The 21,473-nt window shown below is 45.7% G+C and overlaps 2 protein-coding genes across 3 annotated transcripts; both read left to right on the forward strand.

Moving 5' to 3' along the window:
- LOC8068714 (bifunctional dihydrofolate reductase-thymidylate synthase) lies at positions 524 to 13,474 on the forward strand. 2 transcript variants are annotated; one of them, XM_021461374.1, is made up of 13 exons: positions 524 to 854; positions 1,498 to 1,575; positions 1,998 to 2,524; positions 2,627 to 3,026; positions 3,100 to 3,144; positions 3,847 to 3,912; positions 11,140 to 11,201; positions 11,282 to 11,356; positions 11,447 to 11,612; positions 11,872 to 11,995; positions 12,360 to 12,466; positions 12,603 to 12,715; positions 13,008 to 13,474. In XM_021461374.1, the coding sequence occupies exons 1-12, from the start codon at positions 546 to 548 to the stop codon at positions 12,711 to 12,713; spliced, it is 2,070 nt and encodes a 689-aa protein (XP_021317049.1). In that variant the 5' UTR covers positions 524 to 545; the 3' UTR covers positions 12,714 to 12,715; positions 13,008 to 13,474. The 2 variants fall into 2 exon arrangements, with proteins under 2 accessions (XP_021317049.1, XP_002449495.1); XM_002449450.2 differs by lacking the exon at positions 1,498 to 1,575 and having other exon boundaries at positions 681 to 854; positions 13,008 to 13,472.
- LOC8075790 (6-phosphogluconate dehydrogenase, decarboxylating 2, chloroplastic) lies at positions 16,845 to 18,779 on the forward strand. Its single transcript, XM_002449451.2, has one exon. The coding sequence runs from the start codon at positions 16,965 to 16,967 to the stop codon at positions 18,477 to 18,479; it is 1,515 nt and encodes a 504-aa protein (XP_002449496.1). The 5' UTR covers positions 16,845 to 16,964; the 3' UTR covers positions 18,480 to 18,779.

Consider the following 21,473-nt stretch of genomic DNA (forward strand, 5'->3'; position numbering starts at 1 on the left):
GGTTGTGCATAGGAGCGAGGGGCGTGGGATCGCAAGAGGCAGAACCATGGACCCACATTACAAGGTCGCACCAAAATGATGTCCACTTTTTAGTTTTTTTAGTTGTATGTAGGAGATAGCTAAGTTATACTATAAATCTATAATTAAGTTATACTTGATCCAATGAATATGAAATTTTATTATAGTTCAACATACAATAATTAACCCAATACTAAAATTTCATTACAATTGAACCATAGAAACTGCAGTTATAAATTAATTATAGAAAACATAAACCTAAAGCTATAACAAAAAAATTATACTAAAGCATACAATATTATATGTTCACTGAGTCCAACAAAATATGACCTTTTATTTTTATATTTTTTTTGTGGTTTACTATAATTTTTCAAGAATTCAACCAAAATAAATGAAAAAGAAATAGATAAAATTATCTAAACTGCTTATAACTGGTTAGGAAGGTAAAATGAATGGTTTTAAAAGTTTAGGGAGCTGGTTTACTCGCTTCTAAAATTTATGAGGCTTTCGTAAAAGTTGAAGAGATAATGTGGGCTTTTTCTTTTCAATTGAAATTCTTCGGCCTCGAAAATGAGGCCTTACAAAGTTGTACAGCGCCGGCCTGGCCCTTGGGCCTTTGCGCTGCGGGCCGCCGACCTGCCTTTTTGTTCTACCCTTCGGCCATTCCCCCCGCATACGCTCTCTCGTGTCCCGTGCCGCCGCTCGAGTGCGCTCTCTGTGTCTACTCTGGTGGCGACGACTGGGGGTCGGGGGACCGCCGCCACCGCCGTACGCCAGGTGCCCAGGTCCCCATCTTCGGGCCCTTCGCCAGTTCGCCGGCGACGATCATCCACCAGGTACCCCCACCCCTCCTCTTCCGTTCATGCTGTGCGAAACCGAGCGCCCAAACCCTAACGTATAAGCTATTTGTATTCCGATCTGATCTGACCTATTTACAAGTGTAGTATATATGTATTATGCCTGCAAACTTCGATCTCCTTTCCCCCCTGTAGCCAGGTTGCTCTCTCAGCATATATAGCAGTAGAAATTCCTGCATTTTTAGAAATCCGGAAGCTTGTCTGGTTGGTTCAGTTTTTCTTCTTGCCTTTTTGATCGTTCAAGGAGTTGCACCAACTGTTCTACTCATTGCTGTTGTTGGTTCACACCAACCAAACTCATTGCTGTTGTTGGTTCTCACCAACCAATGTAGTTGCTGCTGCTATCAATACTTAACTGTTAGATTGTTAGGGAGTGCAATGTCATGCCCTTACTCCCTTGCATGCTAAGTACATACTAGTAAGGGAATTGTGTGCTCTGTTTTATCTGTTTGATTATAACTTGGCCTTTTTGGAAGTGATTGTGTCGCATAGTAATAATAGTTTCAGCATTTTGGGAACCACATGTCATGTCACTTTTCTGTTTCCTCTTTTTTTAGCTGTTTTATATTCTTCCACTTGCTTTAGTAGTGCAATCAACCAAGATAATGTTTGTTATTTGTAGTTCTGGATCCAGATGTTAGTTGCAGAGGTGCTCAGAGCTGGAGCGTACATCTCTATGTTTTCTCGACGTGCATGCAAAGTATGCACTACTAGCGAAATGTATTGCGGTAGCATTTTGCATATAAAGCTTTTATGTTCTGACAAAATGCAGCTTCTTACCTCAACAGAGGTTGCGGGTTGTACTTTGTTGAACAAGTTGCAGTAGGAACTTACTACATGCTTGTTCTATAGAAACTTTCAGACTTGTGAGGGTTCTGTTATGTACTGCTCTTTTTCTAAAGAAAAATAGTAGGGTTTTAGAAAACATATACAGTTTCTTTTATTGAACTCTTAGAAGTACTTGGGCCGTTGGTAGTTTAATTTATCTGCATACAGTTGGTTGTAATGAACACTGTGACATCCTAGGGCCTTTGTTGTTCAATTATGATTATATTTATGTATACTTTATTTTTTTAATGGTTAATCAAAATGCTAGCTTATATAATGCTCCCTCAAATCCAGGTTGCAAGATTTTCCAGCGCTGCTTGCTCACCCATTTCTCAATTTAGAAAACCTCAATTTCTGGATCTCAGAACCAAATCACGACCATACCACTTTATTCAGCCCCGACTGATTGCAATGGCTGCAGCTCCGGCCAATGGTGATTCACAGAGTGGTCCTCAGAGGAACTACCAGGTTGTTGTTGCTGCCACTCGTGACATGGGCATTGGGAAGGATGGGGTTCTGCCATGGAAGCTTCTTGGTGATCTTAAATTCTTCAAAGAGCTTACACTAACTACATCTGATCCTGCCAAGAAGAATGCAGTTATAATGGGAAGGAAAACATGGGAGAGCATTCCTGTTAAGTCAAGGCCATTGCCTGGTCGTTTGAATGTCATACTTACTCGATCTGGTAGCTTTGATTTTGCAACAGTAGAGAATGTTGTTATATGTGGAAGTATGAATTCTGCCTTAGAACTGCTAGCATCAACTCCATACTGCTTATCAATTGAGAAAGTTTTTGTTGTAGGAGGTGGGCAGGTACTGAGGTGAGTTATTTACCTTTTGGAACAACATATTGTACATGTATTCTGTTGCTGCATGTAACTGTGTTGCAATGCTATTCACCCTTCTGCATTATTTTTATGTAGAGAATATCTTAATGGACCTGCTTGTGAGGCTATCCATCTAACTGACATTCAGTCGAGCATTGAGTGTGACACTTTCATCCCTCCAGTTGACTTCTCAGTGTTCCAGCCATGGTATTCATCTTTCCCAGTGGTAGAGAGCAACATTAGGCATTCTTTTGTGACTTTTGTTCGTGTTAGAAAGTCAGTGGCAGAAACTCATGAGTCAAATGGCAAGGAATCAACTGAGGTTGATACCAAGAATGACAAATTTGAAATAGAGAATTTCTCTTTTCTCCCCGAGATGGTATATGACCGCCATGAGGAGTATCAATATCTCAATCTTGTTGAAGATATTATAAGATCTGGTGCTCAGAAAAATGACAGGACAGGAACTGGAACAATGTCAAAATTTGGATGTCAGGTATTTCTCCTTAACTTTGAATATTCGGTTTGATCAACCAGGAAAAGTAATTTGTCATTCATTTTCTTATTAGATGCGGTTCAACTTAAGGAAAAATTTTCCTCTGCTGACAACAAAGGTACGCAAACATACATGTTGTAGTTTTCAGATTTGACACTGAGTCAAAATTTGCAGTAGGAATGTGCTGCAAATTGTTTAGTTTTTTTTGATATGTGAGAAAAAACAAAGGCAAATCAGTGTTTACAAAGTTGTATGTTGTAATGCTCTGTGCTCGTTAATTTTCAAATGCATGTTTATTAATTTTGTACTGTCCTTTTATTTTCTTTTGTTACAGTATTTGCAATCAAGTCGATGCTGGTTTAATTTTCTTCTTTTTTGACCCCCATACTCTCTTTTCTGTATTCTCAGTTTTTGTTGAATCATCTACTATAGTTTAGTTGTTATTTATCTGAGATAGCTATATACTTATTGATATGTTATTAAAACAGACATATTGTGCGCGACCATGAGTACATTTTATCCTACAGTTGGTTGTGTTAATAGAGCTCTTGTGTGCTACATTTATTGTTATCTAGACACATATATGTAGATCCAGTGCAACATTCTTTTCAAACATTCTAGCACTCTGTAACTTTTTTTTTATACGTACGTGCTCACCTGTAAAACATTCCCCTCAACATGTGAATAGAGAGCCTTAAGGCCACCATCTGTTAAACATCAAGAGTCCAATCCAAAGTCCAAAAGAAAGTTTGAAGAACTATGTTACCATATATTTAGCTACTGTTTCTTGACTAATGCAGTAGCATGTGCTCTTTAACAGAGGGTATTTTGGCGTGGTGTTGTCGAAGAACTCCTTTGGTTCATCAGTGGCTCAACAAATGCAAAGGTGCGCCAGATTAAAATGGGTCTAGTGCTGTCTTTATCCAATGTTTTGATTTATTGTAGGTATTTGCCTTAGCATGTGTTTGGTTGAGGGGTTGAAGTGGGTTTGGGATGGTTTGGACGCAGTTTTGGGAGTGTTTGGTTGGATTCATTCCCTAGAGGGAATATTCCTCAAAGATGCGGATCAACCCCATTCCTCCGAATCGAGCGGACGGGGTCGACCCACTTCGCTGAGTGCGTGCGAGCACAAAGAGACCGAGCATGGGGGCGGCAGGGAGTGAGTGCGACCGAGGCTGAGCGATGGTGGAGGCGTGGGACTGAGCAGAGGCGGCAGCCACGAGGACCCTGAGAAGCAGCGGATGCGCGGAGGAGATGCGAAACGGAGAGGACGGTGGGCGCGCGAGCATGCAGAGGACGACGGGTGAGCCGCGTTTGGCGGAGGAGAACCAGCAGACAGCGGTTGGGGGAGCAGCAGCAGGCCACCGGCGAGCCGCAGTCGCGAGGTGCTGTAGTCGCGAGGTCACCATGTTGGCACCTGCACACAAGCACCAGGTGAGCAGACCCTGCTCACCTTCCCTCTCCCTCACCCCTGCTCCAAGGAAGAGGAAGAGCCCTGAGCTCCCTCACTCACTCACGCAGCACACACACACTCAGCTTTCAGACTTGAACTGAAAGCTGGAGAACTGAATGAGTGGCAATGAACTGAGTTTTTCCATTGCAATAGGTAGGATATATATACACAAACTATGTACCTGCTGGTACACTACTTGGATGGTGACTACACCTCTCCAACAACTACTCTACATGGCTTATCTCAGCCAATTCCTACTCTTGTACCAGCCCACTACTCTAGCTGGTGTACTTCTACCAACTATGGAAGACTAAATGGCCTATTGCCATACCTCTACAGTGGCAGCCAAGAGCTGACCACTTGAGCCTGCCGAATGCAGGACAAAAGTACAAGAGGGACAGCAGATTATATCTTACAATCTTCCCCTAATCCTGCTGTGTACTCTTGACCTCCACCATGCCAATCTTGCTCCTTAGCTCCAAGAACCGAAGTCGCCCAACTGGCTTAGTGAAGATGTCAGCGAGCTGTCGACCAGTCTCAACAAACTCGATAACAATCTGCTTCTCCTCGACGCAATCACGTAGGAAGTGGAACTTCACATCGATGTGTTTGCTTCGGTCGTAGAGAACAGGGTTCTTTGCCAGCGCTATTGCTGGCTGATTGTCCACTTTGAGCACAGGCGGCCGGGGCTCAATGCCTGTGAGCTCCCTCAGCAGCCGGCGCATCCACACCAACTGGCATGCCGCGGTGGCTGCAGCGACATATTCTGCTTCGCAAGTCGACAGGGCCACCGTCTTCTGCTTCAGCGATTGCCAGGCGACAGGTGCCGCGCCGAGGAGGATCAACACGCCTGAGGTGCTGCGTCGTCCATCGACATCGCCTGCCATGTCCGCGTCGCTGAAAGCCGCGAGCTCCAGCCCGCCTCCACCAGACCCCCCCCCCCTTTCGGGAAGACGAGAGCCTGGTCCATCGTCCCCTGGATGTAGCGCAGCACCCGCTTGACTGCCATCCAGTGATCCTCCCGCGGGTCCTCCATGAACCGGCTTACATATCCGACCGCGAACGCGATGTCCGACCGAGTATGGGTGAGCCAGCGCAGCCCGCCGACGATGCTCCGGTAGCGCGTTGCGTCCACCTTCTCCGCCGTGCTCTGCTTCGACAGCTTGATCCGCTCCTCCATCGGAGTCGCCGCAGGCCTGCAATTCTCCATGCCCGCCCGCTCCAGCACCTTGCGCGCGTAGGCACGCTGTCCCAGCGTGATTGCCTTGCCTCCCTGCTTCACCTCGATGCCGAGGTAGTAGCTCAGCGCACCGAGATCGGTCATCTGGAACTTTGCCGCCATCTCGGTTTTGAAGGATGAGATGTCCTTCTCCCGCGCACCGGTGACGATCAAGTCATCCACGTACACCCCGACGACGAGTTCTTCCTTCCCCCGTCGGCGGGTGTACAGGGCATGCTCTGTTGCACACCGCGTGAACCCGAGCTCCGCCATGGTGGCGTCGAGCTTGGAGTTCCATGCTCGCGGCGCCTGCCGCAAGCCGTAGAGCGCCTTCCTGAGGCGGAGCACCTTGTGCTCAGCCCCTGTGCAATGAAACCTGGGGCCTGCTTGACGAAGACCTCCTCCGTCAAGTCGCCGTTGAGGAAGGCGGATTTGACGTCGAGGTGGTGAACAGCCCAGTCCTTGGCCGCCGCCATGGCCAGGACGAGTCGCACCGACTCCATGCGCGCCACTGGCGCGAACACCTCCTCGAAATCGATCCCTTCTCGCTGCACGAACCCCCGAGCGACGAGCCGCGCCTTGTGCTTCACCACCGCGCCGTGCTCGTCCTTCTTCACCTTGTAGACCCATTTGAGTCCGATCGGCCGGCATCCAGCCGGTGGATCGACCAACTCCCAGGTCCGGTTTGCCTCGATCTGCCGCATCTCCTCCAGCATAGCGCGCCGCCATTCCGGCTCGCGCTCTACTGCGGCGAAGGTGGCCGGCTCTTCTGTGCTCAGCATCATGAGCTCCTCCTCTTCGCCCAGCAGCCGTGCTGCCAGTCCCGGAGTTGCTGCATCACCGAGAACATTGTCCATACGACGAAATCGTACCTCCTCGCCGTCGTGGAAGGCGTCCACGAACTCGGTGATGTCTGGTGGTGGAGTGGCATACTCCACTTGAGTCGTGGTCGGAGTCCTCTGCTCCTGTCTTGAGACATAGTGAGGCGGGGTGCCACCCGTCGTGGTGGGGCTGGGCGGCTCAGCTTCCCCTGCTGCTGGCGCCTCGCCCCCTGCTTCCCCTGCTCCAGGGGCTGCTGCTTCCTCCACGATTCCGGTTGGTGCGTTGGCTTGACTGGTGATCACCAGTTGCTCGACGGTGAAGGTCCCACCGATCCCGAGCGCGCCCTCTTCTCCCGCCAAGTCTTCCTCCTCCCACCTCCACTTCCCCGCTTCATCAAACACGACGTCGCGGGACACTGTCACCCTCCCGGTGACTGGATCGTAGAGCCTGTAGGCTTTTGATCCTTCCTCGTAGCCGAGGAACACCATCTTCGTGCTCCGGTCTTCAAGCTTGGTGAGGCCGGGCTTGATGTTCTTCACATGCCCAATGCACCCAAACGTGCGCATGAATGCCACGCTCGGCTTGCGGCCATGCCAAGCTTCGAACAGTGTCTTCCCGCTCAGCGCCTTCGTCGGTGCTCTGTTGAGAATGAACACCGCCGTGCTCACTGCCTCTCCCCAGAACGCCGCCGGCATTCCCTTGGCCTTCAGCATGCACCTCGCCATCCCGACGATGGATTGATTCCGGCGTTCCACCACGCCGTTTTGCTGAGGTGAGTAGGGCGCCGTGAGATGGCGCTCCACTCCCTCCTCCGCGCAGTAGGTGGCGAACTCCACCGCCGTGAACTCCCCTCCACGGTCCGTTCGCAACACCCGCAGTCTCCTCCCAGACTCTGCCTCAACCTTCGCCTTGAGTTGCTTGATGGCTTCTGCTGCTTCGCTCTTGCTGTTCAGGAGCCGCAACCACATGTAGCGACTGTAGTCATCCACCAGCAGGAGGAAATACCTCCGCCCTCCATGTGTGGCCGGGGTGATAGGCCCACATAGGTCGCCATGAACCAGCTCAAGCTTCTCCTTGGCGCGGTACTTCGCCTCTTTGGGGAACGGCAGTCTCCTCTGCTTCCCCACCAGGCAGCTGTCACAAAGCTCGCTGGCGCGTTGGATCTTGGGCATCCCCCTCACCATTGCCGCCAGTCTGCTCAGTGCGTCGAAGTTCAAATGCCCAAGCCGGCCATGCCACAGCCACGGCTCCTCCGTGCACTGTGCCGCCAGGCACACCGGCTGCTCGACCTTAAGGTCCAGCAGAAACAACCGGTTCTTCGACCTTGTGACCTTGGCCAGCAACCGCCGGTCTTGGTCACGGATCCGCAGCACTCCGCCCTTGATCACCACCTCTGCGCCGCGCTCGTCCAACTGCCCGAGGCTGATGATGCTTGTCTTCAGCTGTGGGATCCAGTAAACATCCGTCAGCGCCCGATGTTCCCCGTTCCGACACCGGAACAGGACAGTGCCACGGCCGCGGATTGCCACCCGGGAGCCATCGCCGAACTTGACGCTCCCGGTGGTTTCTTCATCAAGCTCGGAAAAAACAGCGCGGCTTCCTGTCATATGGTTGCTCGCGCCTGAGTCGAGGTACCACCTCTGCTCCAGCTCTTCGCCGTCCGCTCCCAGGAGGACACGCGCGCGAGACTCGTCAAGTTCGACGGCCTGCGGCGCAGTCCCCTGCTCCGCCTCCGCCTCCCCTGCTTCGCCTTCCTGCAGCGCGCAACACTCCCCCATCAACAGAGCGCACTCGTCGTCGCTGTCGTCCCGAGCCAAGTGGGCCTCCTCCTTCTCCGGCTTCTTCTCCGGGCATTCTCGTGCCCAGTGCCCCACCTTCCCGCAGCGCCTGCAGGCGTTGGGGTCGGTGTTCCTCTTCTTCTTCTTCTTGTCCGCCGGCGGCTTCCCGCGCCCCTTGGCGCCATCTCCGCCGCGGCTGGAGGAGCCTTCCCCGGTCCGGCGCTTGTCCTTCATGCGCGCGGTCCACTCCTCTTCCGTCAGGAGTAGCTTGGGCTTCTTCTCTGGTGCCGGCGTGATGCGGCTCTCCGCTACTCGCAGCCGCCCAGCCACGTCCTCCAGAGACAATGTGGAGATGTCCAACATAGTCTCTATGGACATGGCGAGCTGCGAATACTTTGCCGGCACGGTGCACAGCAGCTTGGTGACGAGGTCCTCGTCGTCCACCTTCTTCCCGTAGGTGGCCAGTTGCGTGGCCAGGGATTGAAGACGAAGAGTGAACTCCTCCACCGATTCTCCGGGCTTGAACTTGATGTCGTTTAGCTCCCTGCGGAGCTGCTGGATTCTTGCCCGCTTGGCTCGGTCCGAGCCGACACGCAGCGACTCCAGCATCTCCCAGGCCTGCTTCGCGGTTTCCTTGGCGCCCAGCGCCTCGTGGTATTCCGCCGGCGTCGAGGCCATGAGCGCCTCCATGACTCCCACCTGGGCGTCCTCAGTGCGGTCATCCTCCTCAATCGCCCGCCACCACTTCCGCGCGCGCAGCTTCCACTTCATCTGCATCGCCCACTCACCGTAGTTGGTGCGGGTGAGCATGGGCCAAGAGCCGCTGCCACCGAACTCCTTGACCACGCGCACCTCCACCTGCGGTGGCGCCGGCTGGAGCTGACGCTCCGCGCCCTCCCCGCCACCATTCCGGCCCGCATCCTCCGCCATTGCTGGTCGATGGACCTAGCACACGGCTTGTACGGCTTTGATACCAATTGTTGGCACCTGCACACAAGCACCAGGTGAGCAGACCCTGCTCACCTTCCCTCTCCCTCACCCCTGCTCCAAGGAAGAGGAAGAGCCCTGAGCTCCCTCACTCACTCACGCAGCACACACACACTCAGCTTTCAGACTTGAACTGAAAGCTGGAGAACTGAATGAGTGGCAATGAACTGAGTTTTTCCATTGCAATAGGTAGGATATATATACACAAACTATGTACCTGCTGGTACACTACTTGGATGGTGACTACACCTCTCCAACAACTACTCTACATGGCTTATCTCAGCCAATTCCTACTCTTGTACCAGCCCACTACTCTAGCTGGTGTACTTCTACCAACTATGGAAGACTAAATGGCCTATTGCCATACCTCTACAGTGGCAGCCAAGAGCTGACCACTTGAACCTGCCGAATGCAGGACAAAAGTACAAGAGGGACAGCAGATTATATCTTACACACCATGGGAGAGAGGACAACGAAGGAGAGGAAGAAGAGAATAAAGGGGAGGATGACATGTCTGCCACTCGTTAGCTACCTCATCCCACATCTTACCTTCAAACCAAACAGAGGACTGGAATGGACCCATCCCTATCAACCAAACACTGAGATGGGTCAGACCCAGCCCCAAAAAATGGGTCAGGTCCAACCCATCCCACGTGATCCCGAAACCAAACACAAGCTTAATCTGTATTCACAACTCACATGCCATTAAGGATGAAAACGGAACGGAAATATCCCGAACCGAACCGCTTTCTATATTTGATCCGATCGAATTCGTATTTTTTTGTCCGACTTTATCGTTTTTGCTTTCGTATTTTAGATGTTTCGTATTTCAAATATAAAAGTAGAAAACGGTTTTGACATTTTTCGACCGTTTTCTACTTTTCTACTTTTAATTTGAAATATTTTGAATTCAAAATTTGGTTTGAACCGAATTTAGTCAACTGTAGGGTCACACAGCCCAATTACAGACTACTCACCATGCATCTGCGTTCTTTCTACTAGTGGCTAGTTGTGTTCCTGTTAGCTATTAATTGCTTATTCTAGACTTGTATTTATGTGTGGGCTATTGTATTAAATATCTAAGACTAAGGAGCATGCACTTTTTAATTATTATATGTACTTGAACTTGATCATATATATACTTAGTCATGCACTTGGTACTATATATCGGTATTTCGTATTGAGTTTTCGTATATCGACCGTGTTCGACATAAATCCGATCGAATTGGTTCGTTTTCGAAATTCTCGATATTTCGTAAGTTCGTGTTCGTTTTCGTGTCCGACTTTACCGTTTTCGTTTTCGTATTTCAAATGTAAAAATAGAAAACAATTTAGGAGTTTTTCGACCGTTTCCGACCGTTTTCATCCTTACATGCCATGATGCTTAAAGACCATGCTTTGTTGATACCTGCTGTGAGGGGTCTTTAACCATGCTGTGTATTCACAACTCACATGCCTTAATCTTATCCATTGGACTTGAAACAGATTGCCATTATTTTCTTTGAGGGGTTAGTTCCAACAATACTTGTACCCAGGTCATTATCATTTCTGTTCGGTACATATGTCAACCTTTTTAGTTTTTTTTTGGGGGCAGAAAGCCACTATTACTATTTACTTAGGTCCTTTCCAAATGTCAGAGTTCTTTGCGGGCGGGCTTGTGGTCGCACGTGTGTGCGGTGCAGTGTTTTGTTTGGGGATTATTTTCCCTGTGTACTCTCTTTTCTTAATGAAATGATGTGCAGCTCTCCTGAGTGTTTGAGAAAAAAGAAATGTCAGAATTCTTCCCCAAATCCTGAGTGGATTAAACTCTTTCTTGAAAGGTCCTGTTTTCTAAACACGCCCTTCAATTTGTAGGTTTTGCAAGAGAAGGGTATTCACATCTGGGATGGCAATGCTTCAAGAGAGTATCTTGACAGGTATCTATCTATTGGATATAAGCTGTAAATAAATTATATCTCTGTTCTTGATATCTAATCCACCTGGCCATCTTTTCTAGTGTTGGCTTGGCACACAGGGAGGAAGGTGATCTAGGTCCAGTTTATGGATTTCAATGGCGTCACTTTGGTGCTGAGTAAGCTTACATACCTCTCCTTCCCTCCTCTCCTCGTACAGTCTCTTTTCTTCTGTTCATGTTTTCTGATAAAGTTGACATATTTGACAGATACACTGACATGCATGCTGACTATACTGGAAAAGGTTTTGATCAGCTAATGGATGTGATTGACAAGATCAAGAATAATCCTGATGACCGCCGAATAATTATGTCTGCGTGGAATCCTTCAGATCTCAAGAAGATGGCTCTTCCTCCTTGCCACATGTTTGCACAAGTTAGTATAATTTGTCAGCTTGATTTAAGTTTAGAGTTAACTATTGGTCTGTTTTGACTTTTCCATGATGTGCACCCTTGCACTAATCCATTGTGAGTTGAAAATTAGTTAGTTAGTTTGTTTGTTTTTTTATACTTTTAAATTACAGTAGATTGGTGAACAGAATTTGTTCCTTGATAATTATGTTTTAACATTGCTTGCATCTTATTTTTGATAATTTTGTCAACTAACAACATTTGCATTCAACCTCACCTTCCAGTTTTATGTTGAAAATGGGGAGCTATCCTGCCAGATGTATCAACGCTCTGCAGACATGGGGCTTGGTGTTCCATTCAACATCGCATCATATTCTCTTCTGACATACATGATCGCTCAAGTTTGTGGTAGGTTCTTATATGCCTTACTGTAATATTTCCACTTAGTCCAATGTTTATTGTGCACCTTAAGGTTGTACTGTATATCAGTGTTCTAGTTTAGACTAGTTTCATTTGGAACCATTTATTCCGCACTTTGATTTTCTTTTTTACGTGTAGCAACTAATCTTCCATGTTTGCCATACCACACACAAGTTTTGGGGCTATATTCTAGATATGTTTGTAACAAGTTGTGAATAATTTGTTTGCTGCAAGGATTTGTGATGCCATCTTGTATGTTGTCCCTTTGTTTCTTTTGATGTTTCTTGTATCTAACTGATAGAAGCCAGTAGTCTGTTTTCAACTCTAACCCTTTGTATCTTAATCTTGCAAGATCTTTCTCCTGGAGATTTTGTCCATGTTATAGGGGATGCTCATGTCTATAGAACTCATGTTCGAGCTCTGGAGGAGCAAATTCAGAAGATGCCTAAACCATTTCCAGTGAGCCACTCCTAATAGAACTATTTAATAAAAAAAATATGAAATCTGCATATATAAACTAATGCTTTGATGTTTATTTTTGTTTACTTTCTGTGACCATGCACCTTCTAAGTTCTATGTGGGGCCTTATGTGCAGATTTTGAAGATAAATCCTTCAAAAAAGGATATAGATTCTTTCATGGCATCAGACTTCAAGCTGGTTGGCTATGATCCTCACCAGAAGATAGAGATGAAAATGGCAGTGTAATGGTAATATATTTTTCTGTCATTTCTCCCAGTGCATTGTCATTATCTTTGGTCATTACAAGTTTACTTGGTTGCTAGCACAAAACAGAGTTCTAGTGCTGGCTGTTAGTATGCATTTTGCTGGGATTAACCTTATCTGTTAATCACAATGGTGCTTCATGTTGTCATACTGCTCTTTTTGTCTGGGACTGGTCTTTTCATCCATTTGCCATTGCAGAGTCTGGAACTAAATGCATATAGGCACTAAAAATTTTGTTATTGTTGCTTCACGTTTTGCTCTTTTATTTTTTTGCAGGTGACTTAGCTGGAGCCCCAGCCTTTGGACTCGGTGGGTGAAATCAGTCAGACTGGGTACTACATAAAAATTAACCGGACATCGCACTAGCTTGTTTTTGGTGATGGTGCTGGATGTTCCGTGGGAGACGTTTCTCCCCTTATTAGTTGCGATTGCATACTATGGTCGCTTAAATGAACTCTACAAAACCGGCTCCCTTTTATCTGGAGCGAGTTGATGACTCAATTGCGAGCAAGAGATGATCTGGGCATCATACCCTGTTGCAAGGGCCTACTGGTGTGTGTGCCCCCGTGAGGCTGTGACGTTTGTGCTACTGCCCCTTGAGAACCATGTAACCGAAATTGCTGTTGTGTACCTGGTAGAGCTCCGTACTGTTTGGTATCTGGTTGCCTTAATGCGTGCCCTGATTATTTCAGTTTCCAGTTTGGACGCAAGATAACGACTTGATTGTAGGTTTTTAAGAAACATTCTGATGCGTTTTTCTTGTGCTGTGCTGCTGGGGGTAGAAAGTCTAGCGCTGCGCTTGACGAAGACGGGTCCAAGCGCTTGCACTCGCAGTGCAGGTGCCGCACGTCAGCATTACTCCTAATCTAAACTAATCCTGCAACTGTGCAGTCGGCCGAACTCGAAGATACTGCAAACAGTAGGATGATGCGGCCCCTGCAAGTTTGTAGAGCTGACCAGTCGTTTCCGTTTCACATTGTTTTTTTTTCTCTTTAATCAAGTTACATTAGTCGTGGATTGCTTGTTCAGTGGTTCTTGGCTGCAGCCATCAGCCTTTCCGTCGCTCCTAGCACCCGACTTCCTGTGGAGATTCGGGGCTTATATATAGGATATAGGAATCATCAAGGCCTTGTTTAGTTCTTAAAAAATTTTGCAAAAAATTTTAGATTTCTCGTCACATTGAATCTTATGGTGCATGCATAGAGCATTAAATATAGATAAAAATAATAACTAATTATACAATTTATCTGTAATTTACGAAATGAATCTTTTGAGTCTAGTCTATGATTAAATAATATTTGATAAATACAAATAAAAGTGCTACAATATTCATTTTGTAAAATAATTTAGAACTAAACAAGATCCAAATCAAAGTTGGGTTCCTTCCTTGTCATGTACTCCCTCCGTTCAAAAAAAGTGTCGTTTTAAAATTTTAGACATCTTATTTGACTATTCGTCTTATTTAAAAATTTTACATAGATATTATTTATTTTGTTAAGACTTATTTTATCATTAGAGATATTTTACCTATGATTAATTTATTTTATAATTTACATAAAATTTTTGAATAAGACGAGCGGTTAAAACGTCAGTACACAACTACACATGTGCAGCGAATATGACTTTTGCCCGGCCAAGTGGCCAAGTCAGTCACGTTCCATGGATGGATTGGGGCCTTGGGGGGATTGATGGGGATGGATGGAGCACGCACGGCCGTTGCCCGTTGCTTGCCAAGGGCCGCCCCCGCTGACGCCGAGCCTTGTTGGATTTGGGGGACACGAGCTTTGTTGGGTTGGGGGCGCCTCCGATGCGCGCCGAGCGGCAGCTGGCCCTTGGACTTATCGACCGGCCAAGCCTGGAGGGCCTATCTGTGTTTCTGTGCGGTGCGCGTCGGTTGGTCCAAGAGCCGTAGCAGGATTATTAGGGCCTGTGATCGGGAGTGAAAATTTTTTGGGTGTCACATCGGATGTGTTGGAAGGATGTCGGGAGGAGTTTTTAGAAACTAATAAAAAAACAAATTACATAGCTCCTCAGGAAACTGCAAGATAAATTTATTAAGCATAATAGCATATATGGGTTACTGTAGCACTTAATGCTAATCATGGAGTAACTAGGCTTAAAAGATTCGTCTCGCGATTCTTAACTAAACTGTGTAATTAGTTTATTTTTTTTATCTACATTTAATGTTCCATGCATGTGTCCAAAGATTCGATGGGATGGATGAAAAATTTTTGGGTGGAGAACTAAACAGGGCCTAGGCCATCCTCTAGGAAGTTTTATAATACAGTTTTTAATATATCTATATTTAAAAATAGTGTATATAAATTTTATGGGGATAAATTTTTCTCTATTCCCATAAAACTTTTATCATCTCTTTATTAATATAACGTCACATTAATATATTTAATGTACATAAAATTCTAATGAAACCCATTGAGACTGATCTTACATTACACAAGAATATATATGTTGCTAAAAAGAAGCATAATAGGTTCTAGTACACAGGAGGGGCTGGCTCGGCTGAGGCGACTGACTGGTTGCTTGAGGCCCTCGGGCGTAAAACAATTGTTCCGTGGATTTGTTGTTAGGCCTTGTTTAGTTCACAAAAATTTTCAAGATTTTTTGTCACATTGAATCTTTGGTCGTATGTATAGAACATTAAATATAGATGAAAATAAAAACTAATTGCACAGTTTACCTGTAATTTATGAGATAAATCTTTTGAGCCTAGTTACTCTATAATTAGACAATATTTGTTAAATAAAAATGAAAATGCTACAGTAGCTAAAATCTAAAAATTTTACAAACTAAACGAGTCTAAAAAATCCGTGGAGAGCCCGTCCCTACCCTTTGGCGTTTGGCCGCCTCGATAAGTCCGCCGCACCGCGAGCCCGTGAGGCAGGCAGCCAGCGGGCGGCCGCGGCGACAGAGAGAGTTGGAGATGGCCCTTTGCAGGAAGCACCTCAAGTTCCATCGAATTTTTGCTTCTCTTTATATTTTTGTCCGTGGCTTGTGCGCCTATATGCCTACTAGTACTTGTTTGTTTGCAGGTAGGGCGTTTTTTTTGGTTCATAAATGATTGGACCCCTATCAATATTTTACAGAGCCCATATATAAGATCAAATCCCACAACAATGATTTTGCAAGTTAAAATCATATAAACTCGGATGAATTTGTTCACACAAGTAAAGATGTACATCGGTAATAATATGTTGCAACAAGAAGGAATATTTTCAATCCACTAAAGCATTTAAAAGTTCATGTCTATATCCGTCCTAAAGAGTAAAACCGTATATCAAAATAAACATATAAAACTCAACATAAGGCTCAGGTTAGAAATATTTTCGTTACGATTATGACATATGCTATTGATATTTATAGGATAAAAACGAAGATACAATGAACAATTGCATGATAATCAATTTTTGGATCATCACGATTGCAGTATTAACACTTATGACCTATCAAATACTAAAAACATTGGTAGAAAGAGACAATAGGTGGGGGCATGGTGCATCTTGCTCAAACTTTACGGTCCTCATCGAAATAGTTGAGGTGCGGTGCATCTTGCTATTGCATTGCGTCAAAATCTATTATCTCTAGCAAAAAAAAATCATCCAACACATACAATGTTATATCACCATAAGTATTTGTCTCGTTATCTTAGGCAAGTGAAGTATGATGACATTGATGTGTTTTTATTAGATGAATAGAAGAGACACAACCATTAATTTTATTACAACAAACATGACATCTCAAAAAAAATGCCTGACCTTTTCGTACCGATATTTGTTAGTGTGTCACAACCTTGTGTTTAACATGGATGCAAGATACTGGTTGCTATTAATATATGAACAAAGCTTACCTTTGATTGCACCCAAACCCTTGCTCTTCACGCCCTTAACTCATGCACATGTTAACCATATTTTTGAATTTTTTTTGGAACAGTTGGAACCCATAGATGTTTCAATTCTCCTACTCATTGCTCAACCAACTTGTAAGAAAAGGAGAGGGAACAAAATCTAATTTACTCCTAAAACTAAAACCCCATTCGTAAAGAGGATAATTTCTACAATAACCCCAAACCCCAGGGACCCCATCCAAAACCCCGGGCAATATTTCTATCCCCTACACCTTCTCCACCTTCACCTCCGTTCCCCAATCTCTCTCTCCTCGGCCACCTCCCATCTCCGCTCCTCCTCCCCGCCCCCAGCGCCCAAACCCTACCCGGCGATGGCCTCCCCGGCGCCGGCGTCCCCCGCGGCCGCCGCGGCCCACGCTCCTGCACCGCGCATCGGGCTCGCGGGCCTCGCCACCATGGGCCAGAACCTGGCTCTCAACATCGCCGAGAAGGGGTTCCCGATCTCCGTCTACAACCGCACCGCCGCCAAGGTGGACTCCACGCTCTCCCGCGCGCGGGACGAGGGCGCGCTGCCGGTGCTGGGCCACCGCGACCCGCGCGGCTTCGTGCTCTCCCTCGCCCGCCCGCGCACCGTCGTGCTCCTCGTCCAGGCGGGCCCCGCCGTCGACGCCACCATCCAGGCCCTCACCCCCTACCTCGAGCCCGGCGACGCCATCGTCGACGGCGGCAACGAGTGGTACCAGAACACGGAGCGGCGCATCGAGGAGGCCGCGGCGCGCGGGATCCTGTACCTCGGGATGGGCGTGTCCGGCGGCGAGGAGGGCGCGCGGAACGGGCCCTCGCTCATGCCCGGCGGCCACGTCGATGCCTACAACAACATCAGGGACATCCTCGAGAAGGCCGCCGCGCAGACGGAGGATGGGGCGTGCGTCACCTTCGTTGGGCCCGGTGGTGCTGGCAACTTCGTTAAGATGGTGCACAACGGGATCGAGTATGGCGATATGCAACTCATCGCTGAGGCATACGACGTGCTCCGCAGAGTTGGGGGCCTGTCCAACTCGGAGATTGCCGATGTCTTTGCGGAATGGAACAAGGGGGAGCTCGAGAGCTTCTTGGTTGAGATCACCGCGGATATATTCACTGTGGCTGACCCATTGGAAGGGAGCGGCGGAGCGTTGGTTGACAAGATTCTAGACAAGACTGGGATGAAGGGGACTGGGAAATGGACGGTGCAGCAGGCCGCAGAGCTTGCAGTGGCAGCACCCACAATTGCGGCATCACTGGATGGGAGGTACTTGTCAGGGTTGAAGGACGAACGGGTTGCAGCTGCTGGGGTGCTGGAGGAAGAGGGGATGCCAGCCGGGCTGTTGGAGACGATTAATGTTGATAAGAAGGTGCTGGTGGATAGGGTAAGGCAAGCACTTTATGCCTCGAAGATTTGCAGCTATGCACAGGGTATGAATCTGCTGCGAGCCAAGAGTGTGGAGAAGGGATGGAACCTTAACCTTGCAGAGCTTGCCAGGATTTGGAAGGGCGGGTGCATTATCCGTGCGAGGTTTCTTGATAGGATCAAGAGGGCGTATGACAGGAATCCTGAACTGGCCAATTTGATTGTTGACAGAGACTTTGCAAGGGAGATGGTGCAGCGGCAGAATGCGTGGAGGTGGGTTGTGGCACGGGCAGTGGAGGCTGGCATTAGCACACCAGGAATGACTGCTAGCCTTTCATACTTCGATACCTACAGATCAAGTCGGTTGCCTGCAAACCTGATCCAAGCACAGAGGGACCTGTTTGGTGCACACACCTATGAGCGCATTGACTGTCCAGGTTCATTCCACACGGAATGGACCAAGCTGGCGAGGAGGAGCAACGGTGCAGCCATTTGAGGAATTGGTTCTGCTGTTTGCTGCTCTGGGTGATTTCTCTTTGTGGGTTCTCTTTCATTTTACTATTGTTGTCTTTTTGCTTCTAGATCCAAGTTGTGTACTTTGAATAATGCTGTACTGTATGGTTGGCAAGTGAAGAACATTGTGTAGCTTCAGATTTACTGTGATCTAGGTACACCCAGTTTGATACTCTTAATTTTGGCATGCAATCGCTATCATGCCTCTCAAATCCCAGTGTTGTGTCTTTAAAGAGTTATGTGAATTGTGTTGAAATTGCTACTAAGAGTAGTGAGTTTTGCATCATAGCCTCTCAAATCAATGGTGTCTTTGAAGAATGGGTATGCTATGTGTATACATTGCTACTACAGTTGTGAGGTTCTAGTGTGCCAGTATTGAAGGTAACTCATGAGTCATATATGTTCCTTAAAAAAAGAACCTTATGTTGATAAACCTAGATGCCTGGGGATCTCTACCTATATGCCAATGATCCTGGCCTGTTTGTTTAAGCGTCTTTTAGTGAAAAGTTTATTATAATTTGATGCTCTTAGTTTACTGTGCCAGCTATGCTAATCAGAAATAACTTTCTGAAATATGCATAATAGTACCCACTCTTTGCCAGAAAATAAAGGTGCTGCCATTTAATATTTTCATACAACTAAGCTGATACTTGAAGTGGTTGTGTAATTTCTAAGACATCTAATTTGTGAAGTTATAAATGATAATGTCTACTCCTTAAGTTTACACACCGAACCTTTATTTTAATAATTTTGGTTGGTTAGTATGGATAATCAAATTAGTTTTATTTTGTTTTCTGTATAATTGGCTAGCATAAATATATAATATTCTTATATACATGATTATTTACTTTTCTTTGTGGCAGACTTGTCTCAAGTACTCAAGTTAGATACATATGCTGTTAGTGAGTTTGACATGTTTGCTAGGGCAGGTTCAGCGACTACTGATGAGCTATCTAGATCTAGATATTCTCAATTGAGTTCATGTCATGTCTGACCCGTGAAGCTATTGTCAGTTGTAGTTTTTTTCCTGACTTAAACTACTATATGACTCTGCTGCAGCTAAATGATCAACTCTAAATGCATTGTAGAAAAATCATATTCATCTTCTTTTGCTGTAATTTGTAGTTGATTATGATTCTATTTCTATGCTAACAATGATTTGTTGTTTTTATCGAGCTATTATACCAATCAAGTTTTAATAATTGTGAGACATATGCGGTAGGGATGCTGTGCTGTTAATAATATATGGAAATGAATTGCTAGATCATTGCATTTTTCAAGAGCAAAGCACTTACGATATGGGGATGATAGGTGTGGTGCAACCATCTAGTGGTAGAATTTCTGGGACCATATTGTCTGTAAGAATTGGTACTGGCATTTGGACTATTTCTTTACATACAACTGTGCAACTTTGTCAAATCGATTGAGATGTGGATGTTTGTGGTTTGCTCAATGAAGGCTGTGGCAATTTCTAGTAATTTTGCCTTGTGTTAACCGTCACACTACTGAACCTATCATGTAAAACCTGCTTGAAGCCTTGAACCATTTCTTATGTAGATTAGTCTGTCATGGTTTTGTCACTTCAGTATTCCTCAGAATTTTCTGAGGCCCTACCATATGTTAACTTCATGGGGCTAACTCATTCGCCATTTAATGTAGCAGAACATTTGGTATTTTTCATTTTGTTAATAACTTAGTGTTTATCTAATTTTTCATGTGAAGGCTGATATTCAATAGAATAAGATCTGAATATTATGTTTGCTTGTATTCAGATGAACTTCCACAGCTAGGTCAATTTTGAGGATCAAAACTGTCCATTCTGTAAAGTGATGTTACTCTGTTGGGCCAGTAGGCCACCATTCTAGACAGGTCCAAGTTGGGCCAATGGGCCTTTAAACTCTACATTTATGAATTATGATTCAAGTTACTCTGTTTGTTGAGCTGTGGTTCAGTCATATGAATGTCATTAGATTAGATGCATTATGCAAGGAACATTGTCAGTTCATTCAGCCATAGAATTTTAATTCTGATCAAAATTGAGAACCTTGTGATGATCAGCAAATGTTGTGACCAAATTCTTTTTAGTATTTAACCTTCCTGAGTGTTATCTACTGTTTCCTACAACTAATGTAGACCAACCAAGTACATTAGCTATAATTTCCATATTTAACAAGAGTTTCTGATATTGGTTTTAATTTGTGGTGGTCAACTAATGTACTCTAACCAAGTGATTGTGATTCATTCTTCCTTGATGCTATATCTAGTTTTGTTGTTCATTAATGAAATAACAACAAATGTATGTATTTGGCAACTTGCACTCCAGAGTGAACATATGAGTGTTGACTGTCTTGCACATACAATTTCAATGATCGAGCACTATCTTGCACATAAAGTTTCATTGATCCTCCCTCCCACTATGTGTGAAATGATCCCTATATCTCTGCCTATGGAGTTTGTTGCTCGATAACCAATACAATCTTTATCATATTCTGGAGCTGGATTTGATGGTTCCTGTATATCTTCCAGTTTAGTGGTTGGAAATCTGCCATGCTATGATTATAATTGAATAACTGCATAAGTAGGTCTATGTTTTCATTGGGAGTAATGTGCCAAGTTCACAGTATCGAATTTCCGCAGGAAGGTTAATATTTGGTTATTAGTCAGTAGTAGCTTTTTTTTTTGTGATGTTTCACTGTTGCTTCAATAGTTGTACTGCTACTGAAAAGATCTCCCATGCACAGCAAACTTATACTATGCCTAATCTAATATGATGTTTTTATGAAATTCCATTGAGGTATTACATCTGCTCTGATTATTTTAGATCTGATTTTTTTTTCTCAAACATGCAGGAGAGTTGCCTATCATTATATTAAAGAAGGATAAAAGGGTAAAGAATCCCAGTTACACCAACATCCACATACCCAAAGGATCACAATATTAGATACAAACCTTTTTATTTTAGATCTGATAACAATGT

Source organism: Sorghum bicolor, chromosome 5 (genome assembly GCF_000003195.3).
Source record: "Sorghum bicolor cultivar BTx623 chromosome 5, Sorghum_bicolor_NCBIv3, whole genome shotgun sequence".
In the NCBI taxonomy this organism is placed as follows: domain Eukaryota; kingdom Viridiplantae; phylum Streptophyta; class Magnoliopsida; order Poales; family Poaceae; genus Sorghum; species Sorghum bicolor.